We start from the raw sequence: 20,718 nt of genomic DNA on the forward strand, positions 1-20,718 counted from the left end.
TGTACTAGGTGTCAGGCATGCACTCTACGCGGATGACAGAATTTGATCCTCGCAATATCTGCAGGAAGTCTCCACTAACATGCAAGAAAATTGAGGTTCAGAGTAATAAATCAGCTCAAGGTCAAACAGCACTTAGACTAGAATACATGACTCCCCCACTGCAGTACCCAGACTTATAAGCATTTGGAGCTCATCATGAACCTTTTGGAGACTAAATTATGAATACGTTTTATAATGTTTTAATAAATTTCAGGCTTTATTCAGTTTGCAAGTTTGGTTACTCCCAGAATTTATCAAACTCAAATAATTAGGCCCAATAGATAACAATTGATTGTAATTAACCCAAAAGTACTTATGAGGGTGATTTCTCATTTGAGCCACACCTTCCCACCAATCCACTGGAGTCTCTGTGTACTGTTAACCTCCCTGAGCAGAAAAGTTCACAGTTGGTTTCCTGATATCTTAGGAACATATCACATTGTTTTCCTGGGCATTACATTACATCTGTATGCAAACAATTTAGTAGATAACCTATTTTTTAAAACAAAAACTGGAAAATTTTACCTAAAGGAATAATTCTTGAAATACATCAACCAAATATTTCTCCCAGTGAAGGAAAAACATTCTGACATAGTCTTTCCAGATTGGCAAAATAATTTCTTCATTCTTTCACCTTGATTGGCAATATTCAAAATGACTCAAAATAAACCTACCCCAGGCAATTGCGTCCGAAAGACCGCCATCCCAGTTACACCCCTATGATTAAGGCTTTTCCTAAGAAAACAGTACTGATGTGTACATACCAGGGCATTTGGTTTTATTCATGAACTCATTTATGCTTTTCAGTGGGCTTTCACTCCTAGAAAGCCTGCCAAGTTATTTCTAATGGGTTTTCACTCAGCCCATTCTTGCCTCTCTCTTCACATTCATTATTTTCTTCTACCCTTAGCTCTTCTGTATATCTAGAAATATTTTTGAATAATATCTCATTTTTAAACATCCTGAAAGGAGTTTCTTCACAATCAAATGGTGTTAGGACAAGTGTGTATTGGGGAAAGTCATCAAATAAAAGTTCTACTCCTCAACAAATACAAAACCAAATTCCACATGGATTAAACAGCTAAACATAAAAACAAACTATAAAAGTTCTAGAAGAAAATATAAGAGATTATCACTATACTCTTGGGGAGATGAATGTTTTTGTAAGAATGACATAAAACACTGAGGCTACAAATAAAAAGGCAAACTACATAAAAATGAGATATTTATATACAAATAAAGACACCATGAACATATGAAAAAGCCACAAACTACCCAACAGAATTAAAAGGAGGGATTCAGAAGCATTTGGGTTTTGATGCAGTCCCATGCGTTTATCTTTGTTTTTGTCGCCCTTGCCAAGGAGACGTACCTAAAAAGATATTGCTGAGACCAATGTCAAAGAATGTTATGTTGCTTTGATGTTTTAATAAATTCATTTTCATTAATGTTTTAATAAACATTAAACACACACACACAAAGAGAGTGTTCTGTGTGTGTGTGTGTTTTAAGGCGTTGTGTATCTTCCAGGTTTTATATTTAAGTCTTTAATCCATATTGGGTTTGTTTTGTATGCAGTGTAAAAACTGACCCAGTTTTCTTTCTTTCTTTCTTTCTTTCTTTCTTTCTTTCTTTCTTTCTTTCTTTCTTTCTTTCTTTCTTTCATGTATCTGTCCAGTTTTCCCAACACTACTAAAAAGACTGTCTTTACCCCATTGTATATTCTTGCCTCCTTTGCCATAAATTAACTGACCATATAAGTGAAGGTTTATTTCTGGGCTCTTTATTCTGTTCCACTGATCTATGTGTCTGTTTTTGTGCCACTATCATACTGTTTTGATTATTATAGATTGTGGGATAGTTTGAAGTCGGGAAGTATGATACCTCCAACTTTGTTCTCTTTCAAGATTGCTTTGGCTATTTGGGATCTATTGTGGTTCCATATAAATTTTAGTAGTACCTGTTCTTGTTCTGAGAAGAATGCCACTGGGAGAAGATATTTGCGAATTGTACATCTAATAAGGTGCCAATACCCAAAATATATATGGAAGTCATACAACTCAAATTTCAAATATGAGCAGAGGATCTGAACAGACATTTCTCCAAAGAGGACAGGACATACAGATGGCCAACAGACATAGGAAAAGATGCTCAACATCACTAATCACCAGGAAAATGCAAATCAAAACAACAGTGAGGTATCACCTCACACCTGTCAGAATGGCTATTATCAAAAAGTTAACAAATAACAAGTGTTGACAAGAACATTAAGAAAAGGGAACCCTCATACACTGTTGGTGGGATTGCACTATGAAAAACAGTATGGAGGTTCCTCAAAAAATTAAAAATAGTACTACCATACAATCCAGCAATTCCACTTCTGGGTGTTCATTCAAAGAAAATAAAAACACTAATTCAAAAATATATACATACCCCTATGCTATTTACATTATTTACAATAGCCAAGATATGAAAGCAACCTAGGTGTCTGTTGATAAATACATGGATAAAGAAAATGTTATATATATTAGTCAAATAAAAAAGAAGGAAATATTGCCATTTGTGACAACATAAATGAACCTAGAGTAGTGATTTTCAATCTTTTTCATCTCATGGCACACATAAACTAATTACTAAAATTCTGTGGCACACCAAAAAATACACTATATTTTTTGCCAAAAAAAAAATAGGTATAATTTTGAATCATTCACACTGGATGGCTATTGTTATTTTGGCTGTTGTCATTTTTTTATTTAACAATCTGAGGGAAAAGAGGTCAGTTCCCCTGACTAAACAGTCAGGTATTGCATGTTTTAAAGATTCTTGTGGCACACTGGTTGAAAATCGCTGACCTAGAGGGTATTATGCTAAGTGAAATAAGTCAGGCAGAGAAACACAAATATTGCATAGTATCACTTATATGTGGAATATAAAAAACAAAACAAAACAGAAACAGACTCCTAGACACACAGAACAAACTGATGGTTGACAGAGGGGAGGGGCATAGGGGGAAGGGAAATTAGAGGTATAAACTTCCAGTTATAAGATAAATAAGCTATGTTGAGTGTAAAGCACAGGGACTATAGTCAATAATTTTGTAATAACTTTGCACGGTTACAGGTGGTTACTAGACTTATTGGGGTGATCACATTATAAGGTGTATAAATGGTCAAATCACTATGTTGTATACCCGAAACTAATATAATATTGTATGCCACCTATAACTTTTAAAAAGCATGGACTCAAAGAGATATTTGTATAGCCATGTTCTTACCAGCATTATTCACAAAAGCCAAAAAATGGAAGAAATCCAACAAAAGGTAGTATATACATACAATGAAATATTGTTGTGTGTATAAAAAAGTAAAAAAATTCTGATATATGCTACAACATGAATGAACCTTGTAGACATTATGCTACATGACATAAACCCATCCAGAAAAGACAAAATGACCTATCTAGAGTAGTTAAACTCATAGAGACAGAAAGTAGACTGGTAGTTGCCAGGGGCCTGGCAGAGGTGGGGTGCGGGAGGGGGGTTCTGGGGAGACCCTGTATAATGGGTGCAGTTTCAGTTCTGCAAGATGAAAAAGGTTCTGCAGATGGATGGTGGAGATGGTTGCACAACAATGAATGTGTGTAATGCTGCTGATTTGTACATTTAAAAAAGGTTAGGATGGTAAATTTTATGTTATGCATATTGTACCACAATTTTTAAAAGCCATAAATGTGGAGAGGATTTTTGCAACAGCTATAACAGGAAAATGTTACTAACCATAATATTGTAAAATTTTTATTAACAGCCAAAAACTGTTACATATCAACGAAAAGACAATATGATAGAAAAAAAAAATGGTTCAGCCATGAAAAGGCCATATCACAGATTCAAAATAGCCAGTAAAATTATTAACAGACCCTGAAATTCTGGTAATTAGAAAAATTAAAAGAAAAAAACTATCATTGCCAATAAAGTTGGCAACATTTTTAAAAATTATAAATAGTGGAGGGTTTGTAAAAAGAGATTGTTATTAAGAGTACAAATTTGATATAATTCAGCATTTTGATACAATGTTATATTTGGAAAGGAATTTTTTAATTGATCACAATTTAACACGTACATTCACTTTAACACATTAATCCCACTTCTAGTTCCGTATCTTACAGAAATATTTTTAAAGGGCATGAAGATATGCAACAGTAAAACTTGGAAGTAACTTACTGTTAAGAATGGCTAAATGAATTATGCTATATCTATGCAATTCCTCTGAAGATCAGACAGTTCCATCACTAGGCTCCCCACGTGTCTGCAGACCAGTCACATGGCTGTCTTTCCAGAGATGGGAATTAGCATAAGGCTCTAAAAACACAGAACTTTGAGGACCACGGATCTAGCTCCTTTGTTTGGCAGTATATCTAACCTACCAGGGGATGTCTCCTATACTATTGCCTTACACTGTTATTGAACTGTTCATGAGCTTCTGCTTTGTTTTCCCAGTTGGTTGTATACATTCCCAGGGTGCCAGTGGTATATCTTAATCAGTACATATTGACAGTCCCGCTTACTGGTTATTTAGCATGGTGTCTTGCACACAATAGACCATCAGGATATAGCTATTGATTTAACCGTCATGTACCCAGAATCACTCTGTGTCACAGAAAGAATTTCTAGGTCCCTGTTTTTTAAGTTAGAACCTGAGGTACAGAGCCATCAGTTCAGGTGAATGAACTCAGTACCACACAAGGAGCAAAGCACAGACAGGCTGATATGGGCCAGTGACCCTCTACCACACCACAAACAGCTGCCTGTGATCAGAGAACACTGGGGGTGGGAGGGAAAACAGATCACTAGGGAAAGGAAGCAGGGCTAAGGAGCGTTTCATCCAAAATAACTGCTTTAAATAAAATTCAAAGTTAGCAACCGGGTTATTTGTATCAAGGGAAGAACAGAGCACAGTGGTTAGCACAAGCCTCTGCTAGCCTTTCAATGCTTTTAAGCTAATTTTTAAAAACCCGGGTAGATGTAGCCCTGTACCAGGAAAGCCAGCTTGGAAAGCAGAGTACCTGCTGCATTTCAGCTGCCATCCCCCTTAGCCAAGCGCCCTTTGCAGTGAATGCCCTTCACAGCTGTACATGGGGGCCCCAGGTTAAGAAGAACACAAACTCCAGAGTCAGGTTGCCTGGGGTGGGACACTGGACCTATGTTTATTTCTCTGCGTTTCCTCACCTATGAAATGTGGATGATTACAATGCTTATTTCATATGCTGACTATACGGATAAAACAGAAAATGCTAGTGTCTTATTTATAATTAGCAGACCAATCTTTAAATGGAGTATTCTGTGCTTCCCAGAAGGCCACAAAGTCTCATTCAAAATTATATGAAACATCAACGTACAAGAAAGGTTTGTAAGTGTTGCAAATTTGAAATCAGTTAACTGTACTTGGCATAAACCCAAGTGCAAAGTAATGAAATCTATTAAGAGGTATTTATGAATCATTCATTCATACCTTGGTTTTGGATTGGAAATGAAGAAAAAGACAGGAAAACTGGTTGCTGCTGTTGCAGGGAATTATGTAGCCCTGCCTTTCTACAAGCAGAGCAAACAATTTAATGATGTAAGAGCCACATCCTTAGCATTTATGTTTATTTGAGAAGGATTAATAAGGCAAAAATCTAGACCTCTCAGCAAATAGACCCATTTCAAATAGGAATTGTGACATATTTCCACCCACTAAAATAATTATAAAAATCATTTCAATAATGCTTCAGGGTCCAGCCTCATACAACAGATAGTTGCCAAATGGATGGCTTTCATTGCAGTCCTTCAGAAATCAGGAGCAGGAGACATCTTCCTGCTCTTTAGTACCTGTGACTCCTTTAGTCCCAAGTTGATGGCAAGTTTCTTTCGGTCTATTTTGCTGATATATTTCTGCTTCTGAAACATTTTCTCCAGAGCCTTTCTCTGGTCCTCAGAAAAGACAGCTCTTCTCAGAATACCCCTTCGAGCTTTGGAATTAGAGTCCTGTGTGAGGAGAGGCAGCACACTCTCCTCTCCTAGAGATGGAAAAAGACACAAAGCCCAGTTAGCTGTAGTGAGGAGAAGCCAGGCTGTCTTTCCCAACCAGTGTCCTCCTTGGCTGTCCCACGGTTACCCGGCTCTGAACTCTGCACACTCAGAGCAGTGCCTCCTTACTAACGTTTGGTCATGGACTCTGTTGAGAACTGATCAACGCTCCTTGCTCCCCACTGGGAAAAGAGTACATACTTAGGCTTGCCCTCTCCGTTTTGTGTGTCATGTCTGAAAATCCAGTCCCAGGACACAAAGCTCCAACACAGAACAAGTAGTAGGTAGTTTAAACACGTCATTTTTCTCTAATTCATTCATTCACTCATTCACTCACTCATTCATTCATTCATTCTCTCAAGAAATTTTCAACACTGACCATATGCCAAGCACTCTGGTCAATGCTACTGAGAAACGAGTCAGATATGTTTCATCACAATCATTACCTGTGAAATCTAGCGAAAGGCATTTGTTGAACTAGCATCACATGTATAATGAAGTATTCCAAGGGAGGGTACCTGAAGATCTAAAACAAGGGGTCTGATCTTACTCTGGGATGCCAGGGGAAGCTTGTAGGAGTCAGATACATTTCATCTGAGAAGGGAGCTTTGGAAGACCCCAATCACCACACCTGCTCCCCCACCCCTGTTGATCACCAACTCCTTCAGGTCTGAGACATCTACTACTTTTTCTGCCTTTCTATGGCTAGTTCACTGGTTCCCACCTTCTGAGAGTTCCTTCCTTCCTTCCTTCCTTCCTTCCTTCCTTCCTTCCTTCCTTCCTTCCTTCCTTCCTTCCTTCCTTCCTTCCTTCCAATGCTTCCCAGTTGGTAGGCAGAATAATGGTCTTCCCAAAGATGCCCATGTCCTAATCCCCATAACCTGTGACTATGTTACATTACATGGCAAGGGGAAACGAGGGTTACAGACAAAATTACAGTTGCTAATCAGCTGACCTTAAGATTAAGAGATAACCTGAAATATCCAGGTTGGCCCAAGATAGTTAAAGAGGTCCTTACAGGTAAAAGAGGAAGGCAAACGAAAAAAAGGAAGTGGTAGTCAGAGAGAGATGTGAAGATGCTGCACTTCCTGCTTTGAAGATGGAAGAGATGGGGCAACAGCCAAGAAGTGCACGCAGCCACTGGGAACTGGAAGGGGCAAGGGATCGGACTCTCCCCTAGAGTCTCCAGAAGGAAGGCAGCCCTGCTGACACCTTCACTTTATCCAGTGAGATCATTTCAGGTTCCAAACTTCTGTAACTGGAAGATAACAAGTTGGTACTGTTTTAAGACACTAGGTTTGTGAAAATCTGTTACAGTACCAAGAAGACACTAATACACTGGGTACCAGACCCACTGCGCTAACTGCTAAGGAGCCCAGACGTTGTCACATGGTCCCTGCCCTCAAGGAGCTCACCTCTCATGAGAGGACTGAAATGTGACCATCATTCCAGAAACAGGCACCAGGGGAGCAGGGACTCCAGTGTACGGCTGTGGCTGGTACTCACTGTGGTGCTTAATAATTATTTCTAAATAAACAAGCACATGAATAGACATTTTATACAGACATACGTACTGGAATAGAATGACCTGTATAAAGCTCCGGCGTCACAGAGGAGGAAATGGTGGGTTCAGGGAAAATAATCAGGTCGAGCCACATCTGAAAGAACAGGCCAGTTCAAAAGAGAAAGCACATTCCCTGGCCAGTTTTGCTCAGCAGTTAGAGCGTCAGCCCTTGGACCAGAGACACCTGGGTTCGGTTCCTGCTAAGGGCACGTACCTCGGTTGCAGTTTGTCCCCAGCCCCGGCTGGGGTTGTGTGGGTTGCATTCAATCAATGTGTCTCTCTCACGTAGATGTTTCTCTCTCTCTCTCCCCCCCCCCTCCCTCCCGCTCTGTCTGATGATGAATACAGAACTGTCCTCGGGTGGGGATGAACAAGGAGAGCGCATCAAGGCCAGTGCAGCAGTGTGAGCAGCACCTCTGCCCAGGGCAGGCAGGCAGGCTGCAGGCAGGGAAGGCACGAAGCAGAGAGTGCAAGCTGGCCCCATATCCAGCCTGCAGGTGGGCTTTGCTTGGTTTTAGTGCTGATTAGGAATTCTGAGTTAATTGTCCACATTTAATAACTGGGAGCTTTCGTGTAAATTCCAGGTTTCCAGCATTTCTTCAAAGGGAACCACACTGGGCTCCCTCTCCTACAAAGTAAATGGCTACCAGAGTGAGTAGCAGGTGCTCCCTTTAGGTAGAGCATGTGGCCCCCAGTTGGCATTGCCTCGCCTCGCTTGCTTTTTACCCGCCAGGCTCTGGAAGACGCTGGGCCTGCTGGCATAGGGGTTATGGAGTGGAATCGAGCCAGGTCACAGAGGACTACAAGAGTTTGGGACATCACCCAATAGGTAGTGAAGACCTAACACACTGTCTCTGTTTTAAAGTGCTGACGTGCATCATTTATTTTAATTCTTCCAACCAATCGATGTTATGAATGCTACGATTATTCTCTCCATTTTATAGAGGAATAAAATGGAGCTCGTGTAGCTTAAGTAACTTTATCTGAGGTTGCGTGGGCTAGGGTTTCAATCCCAGGAAGACTGATTCCAAAACCAAGGCTCTGAACCCTACACAACATTCACACATCCTGACTTGTATTTTAGAAAGAGAATGTCAAGCCCTGGCCGGTTTGGCTCAGTGGTTAGAGCGTCGGCCTGCGGTCCGGAGAGACCCGGGTTCGGTTCCCGCTAAGGGCACGTACCTCGGTTGCAGTTTGTCCCCGGCCCTGGTTGGTCGTGTGGGTGGCAGCCACTCGATGTGTCCCTTCACGTCGATGTTTCTCTCTCTCTCTCCCTTCCTCTCTCTCCCTCCCACTCTATCTGTACAAAAAAACAATAAAAAAAAACTAAAAAAAAAAAAAAGAAAGAGAATGTCAATAAATAAATAAATCTGGGTCTACTTTTATTGAAGCCCTGTCCATTCATCCTCTCATAGGATCTTGGTCAATTCTCCATTTATAGAACCAACTTTTTTGCCTGTCTCACGCCAAGGTCACATCTTGAAGTCAGGTTTTGACAACTGGATTCACTGTTTCTTTATCAGAGATTTAAATTTTATGAAATATTGGTCAATAATAAAAAATATTCTAAATATCTCAATATGTCCATTTTTTTCTAACTGCTTTTCTTCCCTGGACTCTCCTTGGACAGAGACCCGGGATTGGCCCCTGTGCAGTATTCGGAGCACAGACTTCTCTGGTGGGATGCTGTCTCTCCAGGAAGCCTCAGGACCAAGCACGTTGGAATATGGAATATGGAAGAACTGGGGTTGGATTTCAGTCTCACCAGTGAGACTTGAAGCAAGTTAGTGTCTTTCAGCTTATCTTACAGGGCTGCTCTGGGGATTTGATGAAATAGCACACGAAGGTTTCAGTGCCAAGCCCACAGCAAAGATCTCACAAATCTATTCCACTTCCCCTTGTTGGATTCCATTTGATTCTTGTAAGAATCATATGCCACAGACATCCTCTGTACAGATGAAGTGTTCAGAGTGGTTAGGCCCAAAGCTAAACAAAGGGCCCAGAGCTCAGCTGGTAGCAAGCCTTTCTGAATACAACTTCTTGGATCCTTCCTTTGCCCACACTGCTTCTTCCCTTGGGCGTGATGGGCCAAAACTTGGAAGGAAGAAACACTCATGAACACTGGCTACAGGCTCTGCGTCCTGCCCTGGACCATCTGGGAGCCCAACTACATGGCATCTCCTGCACAGCCTGGTCACTGTATCCGCCAGTGCTTCTGCCCCCCTCACGTGATATTTGATTCTGGCATTCTTAGTTTACAAATCTATCCAATCTACCTTTATTATAGCCACACAAATTAAATATCAGGGGGAAAAACCTAAATATTCAAAGGGAAAGTACATTATGCTATATCTACTCAGTGAAATTTTAAAGAACCACTAAAGATGAGGAGCAGCAAAGATAGATACTATGCTTATAACTAATCTAAATTCAGAGAAAAGATTGAAAAGGCAAAAATAAAACACTAAGATAAGCTACTAGTTGGAGAGTTATGGACAAATCATTCATCTCCACTCTACATTTTAAGTCTGGTTCTATTTTCGAAGGAAAACAGCAAATAATCAAGCAACCTCTGGGGACTAATCGGGCAAAGTGGCTGAGTCGCTGCTGAGTGACAAGTGAGGAAGAATCCAATCCCCCTTCGGGTGGCACTGTGATGAGGAGAGGAGCGAGAACACAGCCACAGCGCCGGGAGCCCGACACCCCGCCGACCACAGCAGGAAAAGCATTCAGAGCACCAGGTGAGAAGCCACTTGGACTTGGAGGCCAGCAGAGTACAGCCTGTGAAAAAAGCAACCAGAAGAACAGCCTTCCCCTGGCTGGCGATCTAGATAAAGCAGGCAGGGCAGAGGGACCACACGCGCAGACACGTGAGCGGCGGAGGCCTCCCGTGGACCGCCGTGGGTCTAGGGCTCTGGCCAGCCTGCTGTCTCCAGACTGCCGCCCACGAATGGGGACAACACGGGATACACTGGGAAGGTAGATTAGGGCCGGGAGGGCTGAAACTCGTTGAAGTTATAACTTACCACAGAGGAAGCCTTTCAAGGAGGACCTGACCACTTTCTCTGAGTTTATAAAGCTTTTTATATCTATATAGAAATGCAAAACAATTTATGGACCTAGAAGGCGAGTTTCTTTAAAAACTACGTTTTTTCTAAGTAGAGGTTTTATAAGAAGTCATGATTCTACTCATCTTAGCCCCGTCTTCACCACGATCTACCTGTTTAAATAAATCTAGTAACACATTTAAATGCCCCTAAAACAGAAATCCATGGGTTTTCCTAATGAAGTAGTTTTAAGAAAAGAGAAAAAAGATCCTCATCAAGGGAATCTACAAGTAAGTTATTCTCGCCAATGTGGTACATACTAACATTTTGGGGGTCAGGGACCCAAATCAGACCTCATTCTCTGAAAGAGACCTGGAGTGGCTGTGAGGGTCAAAGGGCTAGCTCCTGGGTCTGGTCCTCCAGTTTCAGTGCCCATAACAAAAACGCATACAACCAATGAACAAGCAAAAACTACGGTAAAGATACAGAACATTACATTCTCCCCTTCCTTGCCAGTTGCCTGGTTTCTCTTAGCACTGCCCTCCATGCACGAACCATGCTTGTTTTCATCAGTGAAGTGCCTCGGGTCCTACAAGAAGCTGCTTCTACCACAGATGCTCCTTTCCCTGGCTGACCTGTGTGTATTTTATAAGCTATCTCTGGATCTAACCATTCACCGCACTGATGAACCTATGTTCATGCTTTCTGAACCTATGAGTACATGCTGCAATTTACACCTGCAAAACCAACATGGACTTCAAGAACTTGGGGACTCAAAAATCCCTCAGTAGCTACTGAAAATGTATAAGCAACAAATTCTTCCAACTATTCCTAAATTCATGACAAATGTCTGACTTGCCTGGGAATTTCCAGGTGACCAAAAATAAATGGACAAATGAATAATACAACAATAAACAGATGCAGAGTTTAGGGCATGTAGCAGGAAAGCAGCATTCAAAGCCAGGGCCCCCAATTCAAGGTGCTACCAAACTGGGGCGATCATCGTGATGATTATGTTATAGAGCAGCTTCCATACACATTTGGGCCCAACATGTGCTGATGTGTATGCCAACTACATGCAGCGTGCCATGCAGTCTTTACAACCACCACCTGGGGTGTATATTATCACCCCCGTTTTCCATAGGAAAAACAGAGGTCACACATCAAAGCAGAGCAAGGTCAATCAATGCTCTTTAAAATTATACCGAAGACTGTCGAGGTTATGAGTGGGCAGGGAAAGAAATCAGGAGGAGGTGGGGAAGAGTCACATTACAATGGCAGAATGCCCTAGAGTAGAAAAGTTTTCAAAAACATGATTCCCTGGATCCTGAGATGGCCTCCAACTACCATCCCCCTGGGAACCCCTGTGTGTAAGGCCCCAGTAAAGGGCACTGCAAAAGGAGGTGTGCTGTGGTGAGTGAGATTGTTTGGGGTGCGGGTAGGGAGCAATAGAGAAACACAGTGTTAGATAAACCAGTGGAAGCCTCTGCCTCTGCCTCTCCCTTTGTCTTGACCTCCAGAAAAACACATCTGAACTGATACAGGGCGTTGCTGTTTTTAACAGCCAGCAAGCCCTGGAGAACAAGGGGATGCCCAGTGCAGCCACTTTGTAGACACCAGCCCAAGAGCAGACAGCTGCAGGGCCACCCTGTCTGGTCACCCCTGCAATCCGACAGAGACCTGTCCCAGGGACAGAGTGCTGGTATGTCATGTGATGTTAGACTCACCATGAGTCACTGGCATCTCTGGATTATTGGTCCCATGTGGGGCAGCTTCCTTCGTCCTACAGCCTTTCACCCACGCGCTTCAGGAAGCCCTGTAAAGGTTTGGGACCGTTCTGTCTTTGCCCCACTCCAAGCTCCTGGACCCTGCCATGGCACTGGCCTTGCTCTTCCCTGTTCTCCTCCACTCGCAGTCCGGGCCACCCTGGGATCACAGCAACCCAGCGTGTTCTATGGTGGCCACTCCTAATAAGCTACCCTGTTTCAGGTTTTCTTTCTGAGTTTACACCGGCTTAGTATTGAAGACTAACTCATGATCCTTGTGACTCTAAGGAAAGTTATAAGACAAGTCTATGAAGCAACAATGAATCTATAGCTCTCAAGGCTTTTAGTAAATAGTAATAATAATAAGCCATGGCCAGTTTTGCTCAGCGATTAGAGCATTGGTCTGTGGACCAAAGAGTCTCAGGTTTGATTCCGGTCAAGGGCACGTACCTCAGTTGCAGTTCAGTCCCCGGCCCTGGTTGGAGTTGTGTAGGAGGCAACCAGTCCATGTGTTTTTCTCACATAGATGTCTGTCTGTCTGTCTGTCTGTCTGTCTCTCTCTTTCTCTCTCTCTCTCTCTCTCTCTCTCTCCCCCCCTCTCTCCCTCCCTCCCATTCTACCTGCAGATGAATAGAAAAATATCCTCAGGTGAGAATTTTAATAAATAAATAGGGTTATTTTGGGATAGCTCAAGTTGGAGATTACCAACAAACATTTCAGAAGCAGCGTCCTTTCATCCTGTTACATAGATTCAACAGTAGCTTTGCAGAGCTAGACGAGACAGGTCACTGCTTAATGCAGGCCTCTCCACCAGGCCAGTGAGGATGCCAACAGCCCACTAACTACATCTTCAAACGCAAGTTATTTCGAACCATGAGTCTGTTTGTCTCCTTCCTGGAGCTGTTTTCCTCAAGCCCGGAGCAGTTCTTCTCTGTGGGCTCTTTTTTCCGCAACGACACTCAAACAGCTGCCACTTCCAGTGTTTCCATCTCTCTCCTGTGCAGAGCTTTCTCACCCTCATCTTCAAGAGTGGAGTGTGTGTGTGTGTGTGTGTGTGTGTGTGCGCGTGTGTGTGTTATGTAATTCCTGTGAATTTGAGGTTTGGAGAGAAAAGATACAATATTTGCCTATCCCTCCCTATTTAAACTAGAAGTTATCTTCCATTTGCTATATAATCTAGTATTTGGGAATACTGTATAATAATATTTCATTAACATACAGTTTTTTTTTAACTTTTTTTCCTTTATTGATTTTAGAGAGAGAGGAAGTGAGAGGGAGAGAGAGATAAAAACATCGATGAGAGAGAACATCGACTGGCCGCCTCCTGCATGCCCCCCACTGGGGATCAGGCCCACAACCTGGGCATGTGTCCTGACCGGGAATCGAACCAGCGACCTCTTGGTGCATGGGTCGATGCTCAACCACTGAGCCACACCAGCTGGACTCATTAACATACAGTTTGATTTTCTAAAACAATTTCTCTTATAGTAAGCCCAAATTCCATTTCCACTAAACTCAACTCATGTGGCCCCAAGTCTTTCCTTTATATCTATAATGAATACAGCATATCTAATTTGAAGATAACTCTCACATTCTCCCTATTATTTCTCTTCTCCAGACCAAACATACTCAAGTGCTTTCGAAAGTTCCTGACCAGGCATACAGCCCCTTCACCATTTCAGTCACTGACCACCTCCTGGCCTGGTTTTTATACACAAATCTGTTCACCGTGCCTTTAAAGTGGGCCTGCGGAAATGAACAGGTGTAGGCAGGCTGACCCTTACAGAGTCCCAGAGGACTGCTATCTCCCCAGGTCTGGATATTCTATTTCTAAAAGCACAATTCAACATCCCACATCGTTCTGCAGACACATGCTGACCTCAGTACCACCCCTTTCCACTTTGTTCTATTTGTCCAATTCTCTCTCTCCCCTATTCTGCACTTGTGCATTCATTTGAGGGGATCTAAAACCGGGACTTTTATTTGCTGCCCTGTTAGATTGTATGTTATGTTCAGGCAAAGGCTGCAGACAAGATCAGAGACAAGCATCCTGTATCGAGCAGTTCCCTTCCCCAGCCCCCATGCCCACTACTTACAAACATTGGGGAGCAGGGAACTCCATTCCAGGAACATTACTCACATACTTTCACTGCCTCTGTAGAAATAGATGCTGAATAGAGCCATCAACTTGGAAAATCTATTGTCTTTGGGTCTCTGACTCCTTTAAACACTCTTCCTGGTTGACCGAGTGTCATTTATCTATGGAGCACCCCTGCCTTCACTACTGAGAAGTCAAAACCTACATTCAACTTATCACACAAGGCCAATTATGCTATCAAGAAAATAATTAGGCTGCTTTCTCTACTTGAACACAACGTGCATCCCTCTGAAGAGATCAGAGTATTGAAGAGAAATCCTTGTAACAACTTCCATGCCGCCTTTAATGGACGTCCACGGGTCTTGTCAGTTTCCTCAGCCACTCCAGCTGAGAGCACAGCCAAGCCAGGTGGCAGGAATACTAACCAGCTGGTTGGAGTGTTGTCCTGTACACTGCAAGGCTGCAGGTTCAATTTCCAGTCAGGGCACATACGGAGGCAGCTGATCAACGTTCCTCTCTCACATCAATGTTTCTCTCTCTCCCCGCCCTCCCTCCCTCCCTCTCCCTCTAAAATCAATTAAAAAAAAAAAAAAATCCTAGGATGAGGATTAAAAAAAAAAAAATTCCAGAGCATTGCCCTTCTTTGACAGCAACACTCAAGGACAACCAACATTCACGCACAATAATAACAATAATGTCCCTTCCTTGCTCCTTCAACAAAATCCTAAATTCAAATTTAGAGAGTGTATTACATTCTTTTAAGTTTCACAAAGACAGGAAGAAAGTACAGCGTTCTCGAATGCAGACTGTTAAGGTCATCTCCCAAGGAAAAGGTAGAGCAGCTAACCCCGGATAGCTCCCTGTGCATAATTTTACATTGCTGCTCCGAAGTTAAACTCCGTCTGTTCATACATAAATTCCCAAAAGGTCACATTTAAGTTGGGTACTCAAAGACAAAACAAAATAATTATCTGATGAATTCAACGAGCTATTCTACATAATTAAGACTTCAGTCCTTTTTTCAGGTAGTTTTTCTTAAGGTCATTTTCTGCATGATTTTCCAAAACTTTCCATTTCTTTTTGGCTGGGAAATGTGTTGTTTTGAAAGAACCGTATGGATGCAATATCAAAGATTTTCCTTACACTGCTCTGAGGGAGGGGAGAACTTTTACCGCTGCCTTTTAATTTTCCCCCACTGTAAGGGTTGTGCTTAAATAGCCTATTAAACTATTTATTATATGTGGGAAGGGCACTGGATGAATGATTGTTTCCACATTGCAACAAGTCCATCATAAATCTAAAAGTTAACAAGAAAAACTAAATCAACTATAAACAACTGAATCAGTTAGAAGAGTCAAAAGGATACTTCACTTGCTAGTTTCAGGCATGTTGATCTGATCCTACACTTTGGGAAACAGTGAAGTCAAAACTGCAAAACAATAATTAGGGCTGTTGATTTTCTCACTTATTAAACACTTTAGTACAAACCTTAATTTCGGCTGTCCAAGACGAAATGTAATACGAGATTACTTGGACAGTTCATTTTCCTTCTTTCATACAATGGAAAAAAATTTAAATGTTTGGGCATAAAAATTGTTCTTATTATTAAAAAGAGAAGAAAAGGGGGGATAAAAGTCTAGTAAATGCCTTAAATAAAAGTGATTACCATGCAGATATAAGCCTTATTAACTGTTCCTTGGCAGCATGGTTATTTACGTAAAAGTCTTTATTGACAACATAAACCCACCATTTCATTATTATTTGCTGCCAATACAGCGAACATTATAAATAAAAAAACAAGGACTTCATTTCAGATTTATAACTAATGAGACACCAAAGGTTGTTTAAAAACACTTGTGGCATCTCTAAACTGTTTTAAAATGCCAACTTTGGAAATAAAAACAAACCCAGTGCAGCCTTCTCTACCCTCCATCTGAGCTCTTTGTTAAATAAAGAAGATAAGCATGAGACTTTATAAGACTCCGGAGAGCCACACAATTCACAACAAACAGTTGCACCAACAGCACAAGACGGAAGAAAATGAGGCTTGCTCAAAGTAAACTTCCACGCGATTGAGAAGATAAACTTATCTGGGAAACGCCTTTAGAACTATTTGTAAGTGCTCGATTAAACTGGCCTGGGCACTAGAGTACTCGTGATTTAGAGACTCTTATTAAAACACTGCCACGGAATGAATACAAATACCCACCGACACACACATGAACGTCCACGGATTACATGGAATTCTGTCCCTTTCCACTCACCTAAGCCCCATTGCCAGAGCTTTTCTACAGCAGAAGACCAGCATTACATCGAGGCGAAGTAACTGTAATAAGGTGTGAGGCCTCTTTTAATCTCCACCCCTGGAATGCAACACTGTGGAGTTCATTCCACAGAGATGCCACTATGCTGCACTATCAGACGGGCGGGGGTTGTCTCTACTCCAGCAGTCCTTTCCTGATACTCAAATCTATGGTGATAAATGTCTCCTTAATTTGCACAATAGTCTTCGATTGCCCTCCTGGGAGACCACCTTGAAGGAGCGAGTAAAAGGTTTAGTCATGGTTTCTATTTTTCTATTTGAATCAATACACTCTAGTTAAATGGACAATTAATAGGTCACTTCCAAAATAGTAGTGTATCAGTCCTGGTTAATAAACAATCCCCACAGTTGATAATGGGCCCTATGCATTCAGCAAGTCCTGTATACACTCAGCTCATCCACTAAACCCCTTTTCAGGTGGACAGGACTATATGGGAAGATGAGCTAGAATGAGTCTATAAAAGTCAGTTTCATTCACTGCTTTATTTTTCAGTCAAGTGCTTTAAATGGTGTCCAGAAATTCACTGGGAATGTGAGACAGGAGAAAAGACTGGCACACAGAGCCTTGCTTTATGGCCATACAAAAGGGCAACTGACCCTTGCCCAAGCCTTTTCCATGTGAAATGGTTCCTAAAGTTCATCTGCACAGTGAAAAATCGTGGTGAGGTCGCGTGTGGATGAGTCAAGTGAAAGTGACGATTGGTCACGGCTCTGTCCCCCATTGTGGCCGGGTCCCAGCCATGTAAAGTGCTCTGTGGGAAAGTGGCGGCCCCTCAAGAGGCGCTCACAAGCTTGCAGCTCATTAAACGGCCAGCATTTGCTGCCTCACTTGTCAGGAACCATTCTGTTGAGCAACGGCTCTCCTGAAAGATTCATAAAACACACGCAGACAGGCAGCAGGGACCTGAATTCAACCACGCGGGAGCTAGGGCTTCAGCCCGCCTCGACTCTTATTTTTCTTTTCACCTGACAGAGTTGTTAGCCTGCGTAAAGGCTTTTCTGTGGGCAGCTGAAATAAATGCACTTCATCATAAATTCAAATTCTCTGCCTACTGATTCCTAGCTAGTTTAGAAATCCCGAGATCAAGAGGCACCTTACTGACTTTTAGTGAGACGGTTTTTTTCTTTGCATCTGTGAGCACGTGTGTGCACACTCTGTAAGTTTCTGAAAGCTGTCGTTTTGGCTCAACCTCGGACTCCATTAAAATTTTGTAAGATTTAAAAAGACAAATTCTCTTGCAAATATCTCCGGGGATGCTGGTTGGTTTCCTTCAAGATCACAAAGAGGAGGGATTAATTTCTTTTTATAATCTTAACGTTTTTTAATTATTTTCTATGGACACCTCGTGCCTTTCTGTGTCACATTTTAAGCTGAATGGAAATTTTACACAGCACAATTTCTTAGCCTTCCTTTTTTCTTCTTTAAATGGGTATTGCTACACATTTCAGAAAGAGCCAAACTGGTCCCTCTGAGATCTTTTATATCAAATGGAAAACAAGTCGCTTTCCTTGGAGTGTCGGCCCTGGGTTTCAATGCCATTAGAAACCACTCACAATTGCTCAGTGTGCTGAGGTTTGATAAATCTCTGGAAGCCTCCTGAATAGGATCGCTGTGATTTTTAGTGAGGAATTAGCTCCTTGCCATTGCATTACCAATTCGTTTTCCAGAGCACATTAAATCCTGCTGCTTTGGTTTACAGAATAACTGAGGCATTGCTGATGAAGCATAAAAACTTACTTGGAAAAGCAGTGGGGGATACAGGGCGCCGACAGGACCCACCGCAGCACGCGGAGTAGAATGGCGGGGCAGTCAGGAAAAAAGGTTTGGAAGGCGCTGCAGAGAAAGCATTGATCTCATTGATTAGCCATTTCTTTTAGACAATATTCAAAATTCCAGTTTCCCAAAAGTCATTGAGCAAAAGTCCTTCGTTTTCTGAGCCTTTACATAGTTATCACTTTTACCAAAATTAAAGTAGCCTTTATCTGTCAAAGACCTTGCCAAATAATCTAATCAGGGTTTGGAAGATGTGGTGAAAAAACACGAATCATCAAAACAAAATGTAATAGTCTGTTTCTGTGTGGTCATGATTATAAGTAGTTTACATCATACATCAAATATTTTCTTTACTTAAAATATCCTAGACTCTAGGACCTGGAGCAACACTGTGCAAGAGAACTGTCTGTGGTGACAGAAGTGTGCTGTATCTGCACCGTCCCAGCATGCACTGGCCACGCGGGACTAGTGAGCACGTGAAATGTAGCTCGTATGACTGGGTAATAGAACTCCAAATTTAAACTGTTTTAGGTTTAAGTAGACTCATGTGGCTAGATGCTATTGTATCGAATAGCGCAGCTCTAGATATAATACTTGCCAAGAAACAATTTGAATGTTAAGCGCTTGGGCTTAATTTTTAAAAGAGATTCTATTACTCTACTGTTTAATCTCAGAAGGTTCTATGAAATATATAGTTGGATTCCAAAGTTTATAAGTTACTTTGCTGAGCAATTCCATAACAAAATCTGGTTTTTCTGATCACTTCTACATATTTAAAAGTATTTGAGGAGAGTAATAACATTTTATCACAAGAGAAATCTAGTTAACCTGACAGCATTAATGTTTACAGTATAAAGAGCTGCCATATAATTCTGTTCTGCTCATTTTATTGAACTATGCTGTACCTAATATTTTCAATACATACACATGGGCTGATTATCATTACGCTTGTAAATAAAGACATTTTAAACTCTGTTTCTCAGTAGATGAAAAATATCTATAAAGGATGTCATAGAACATTAATAACTCTTTTTTATTGAGCACTTACTATATGCCAGCCTTTAGTCAAGTACCTTAAATATACCATATGCTTTAGTATAATGAGGTTTATATACTATAAATATGGGTGAGATTTCCTGAAGGTGGGCAATTTCCTTTCACCAGAGCATACCCAGCAGAATACCTGGCACACTCTAAATAGTCGATACATTTTCACAAAATGGATAAATGATCTGCAAATCTAAGCAATAGATTTTAGACTTTTTCTTTCTATCTTCTTATGTAAAGAATGAGGATCAGAAATTAACCCTTACTCTGTCCCCTGACACACCCTGAAATACAGGATCTTCCATAAGATTACCTTGAAGTCTAAAATATGACTTCAAAATAAATGTTTTTATTACTCTCCCTTCATATGCAAAAACAACTCTTTTCTCAATTATATATAGTCAAAAATTATTAGTAGTACTATTAGTATTATTATTTAATCCTCACCAGAGGATATTTTTCTATTGATTTTTTTCAGACAGAGTGGAAGGGAGAGAGACAGAAACATCTATGTGAGAGAGACACATTGAATGGTTGTCTCCCACATGACCCCAACCAGGGCCAGGGACTGAATTGCAACAGAGGTACGTGCCCTTGATCGAAATCACACTTAACACTCTTCGGTCCGTGGGCCAATGCTCTAACCACTGAGAAACTGGCCAGGGCAGTCAAAATTATTTTTCTACAAATACATACCTTCTTTTAAGAATTCAGAGTTGTATTTTAATCAATTGATGAATATGTGTTCATTTTCGCCAATGCCTTTGAAGGATATATCAAAATAAGTCTCCTTCCCAATAAGAATTGTATAGTCTCAGGTTCCTTAATGCCTTCAAATTGCAACTTAATCATAATATACTGTTTTTTATAATATACTGAAAATCAGTCAATATTGATTTTATTTTATTTATTTTTTTTAATTTTTTTTTTTTTTTAATCCTCACCCGAGGACATTTTCCCATTTTTGTTCAGGTAGAGTGGGAGGGAGAGAGAGGA

The 20,718-nt window shown here is 41.2% G+C and overlaps 1 protein-coding gene across 1 annotated transcript in view; it reads right to left on the reverse strand.

Annotated features, from left to right (window-relative positions):
• DBX2 (developing brain homeobox 2) overlaps window positions 1-20,718 on the reverse strand; it is a 34,517-nt gene that overhangs the window by 723 nt on the left and 13,076 nt on the right. Inside the window, exons 2-3 of the mRNA XM_036251517.1 lie at window positions 18,640-18,735; window positions 5,906-6,093 (exon numbers count right to left, since the gene is read on the reverse strand). Of these exons, the coding sequence (XP_036107410.1) occupies window positions 5,906-6,093; window positions 18,640-18,735 (284 nt within the window). The remainder of the gene's footprint in view (window positions 1-5,905; window positions 6,094-18,639; window positions 18,736-20,718) is intronic.

This window comes from Molossus molossus, unplaced genomic scaffold (assembly GCF_014108415.1).
Source record: "Molossus molossus isolate mMolMol1 unplaced genomic scaffold, mMolMol1.p scaffold_m16_p_10, whole genome shotgun sequence".
Taxonomy (NCBI): Eukaryota; Metazoa; Chordata; class Mammalia; order Chiroptera; family Molossidae; genus Molossus; species Molossus molossus.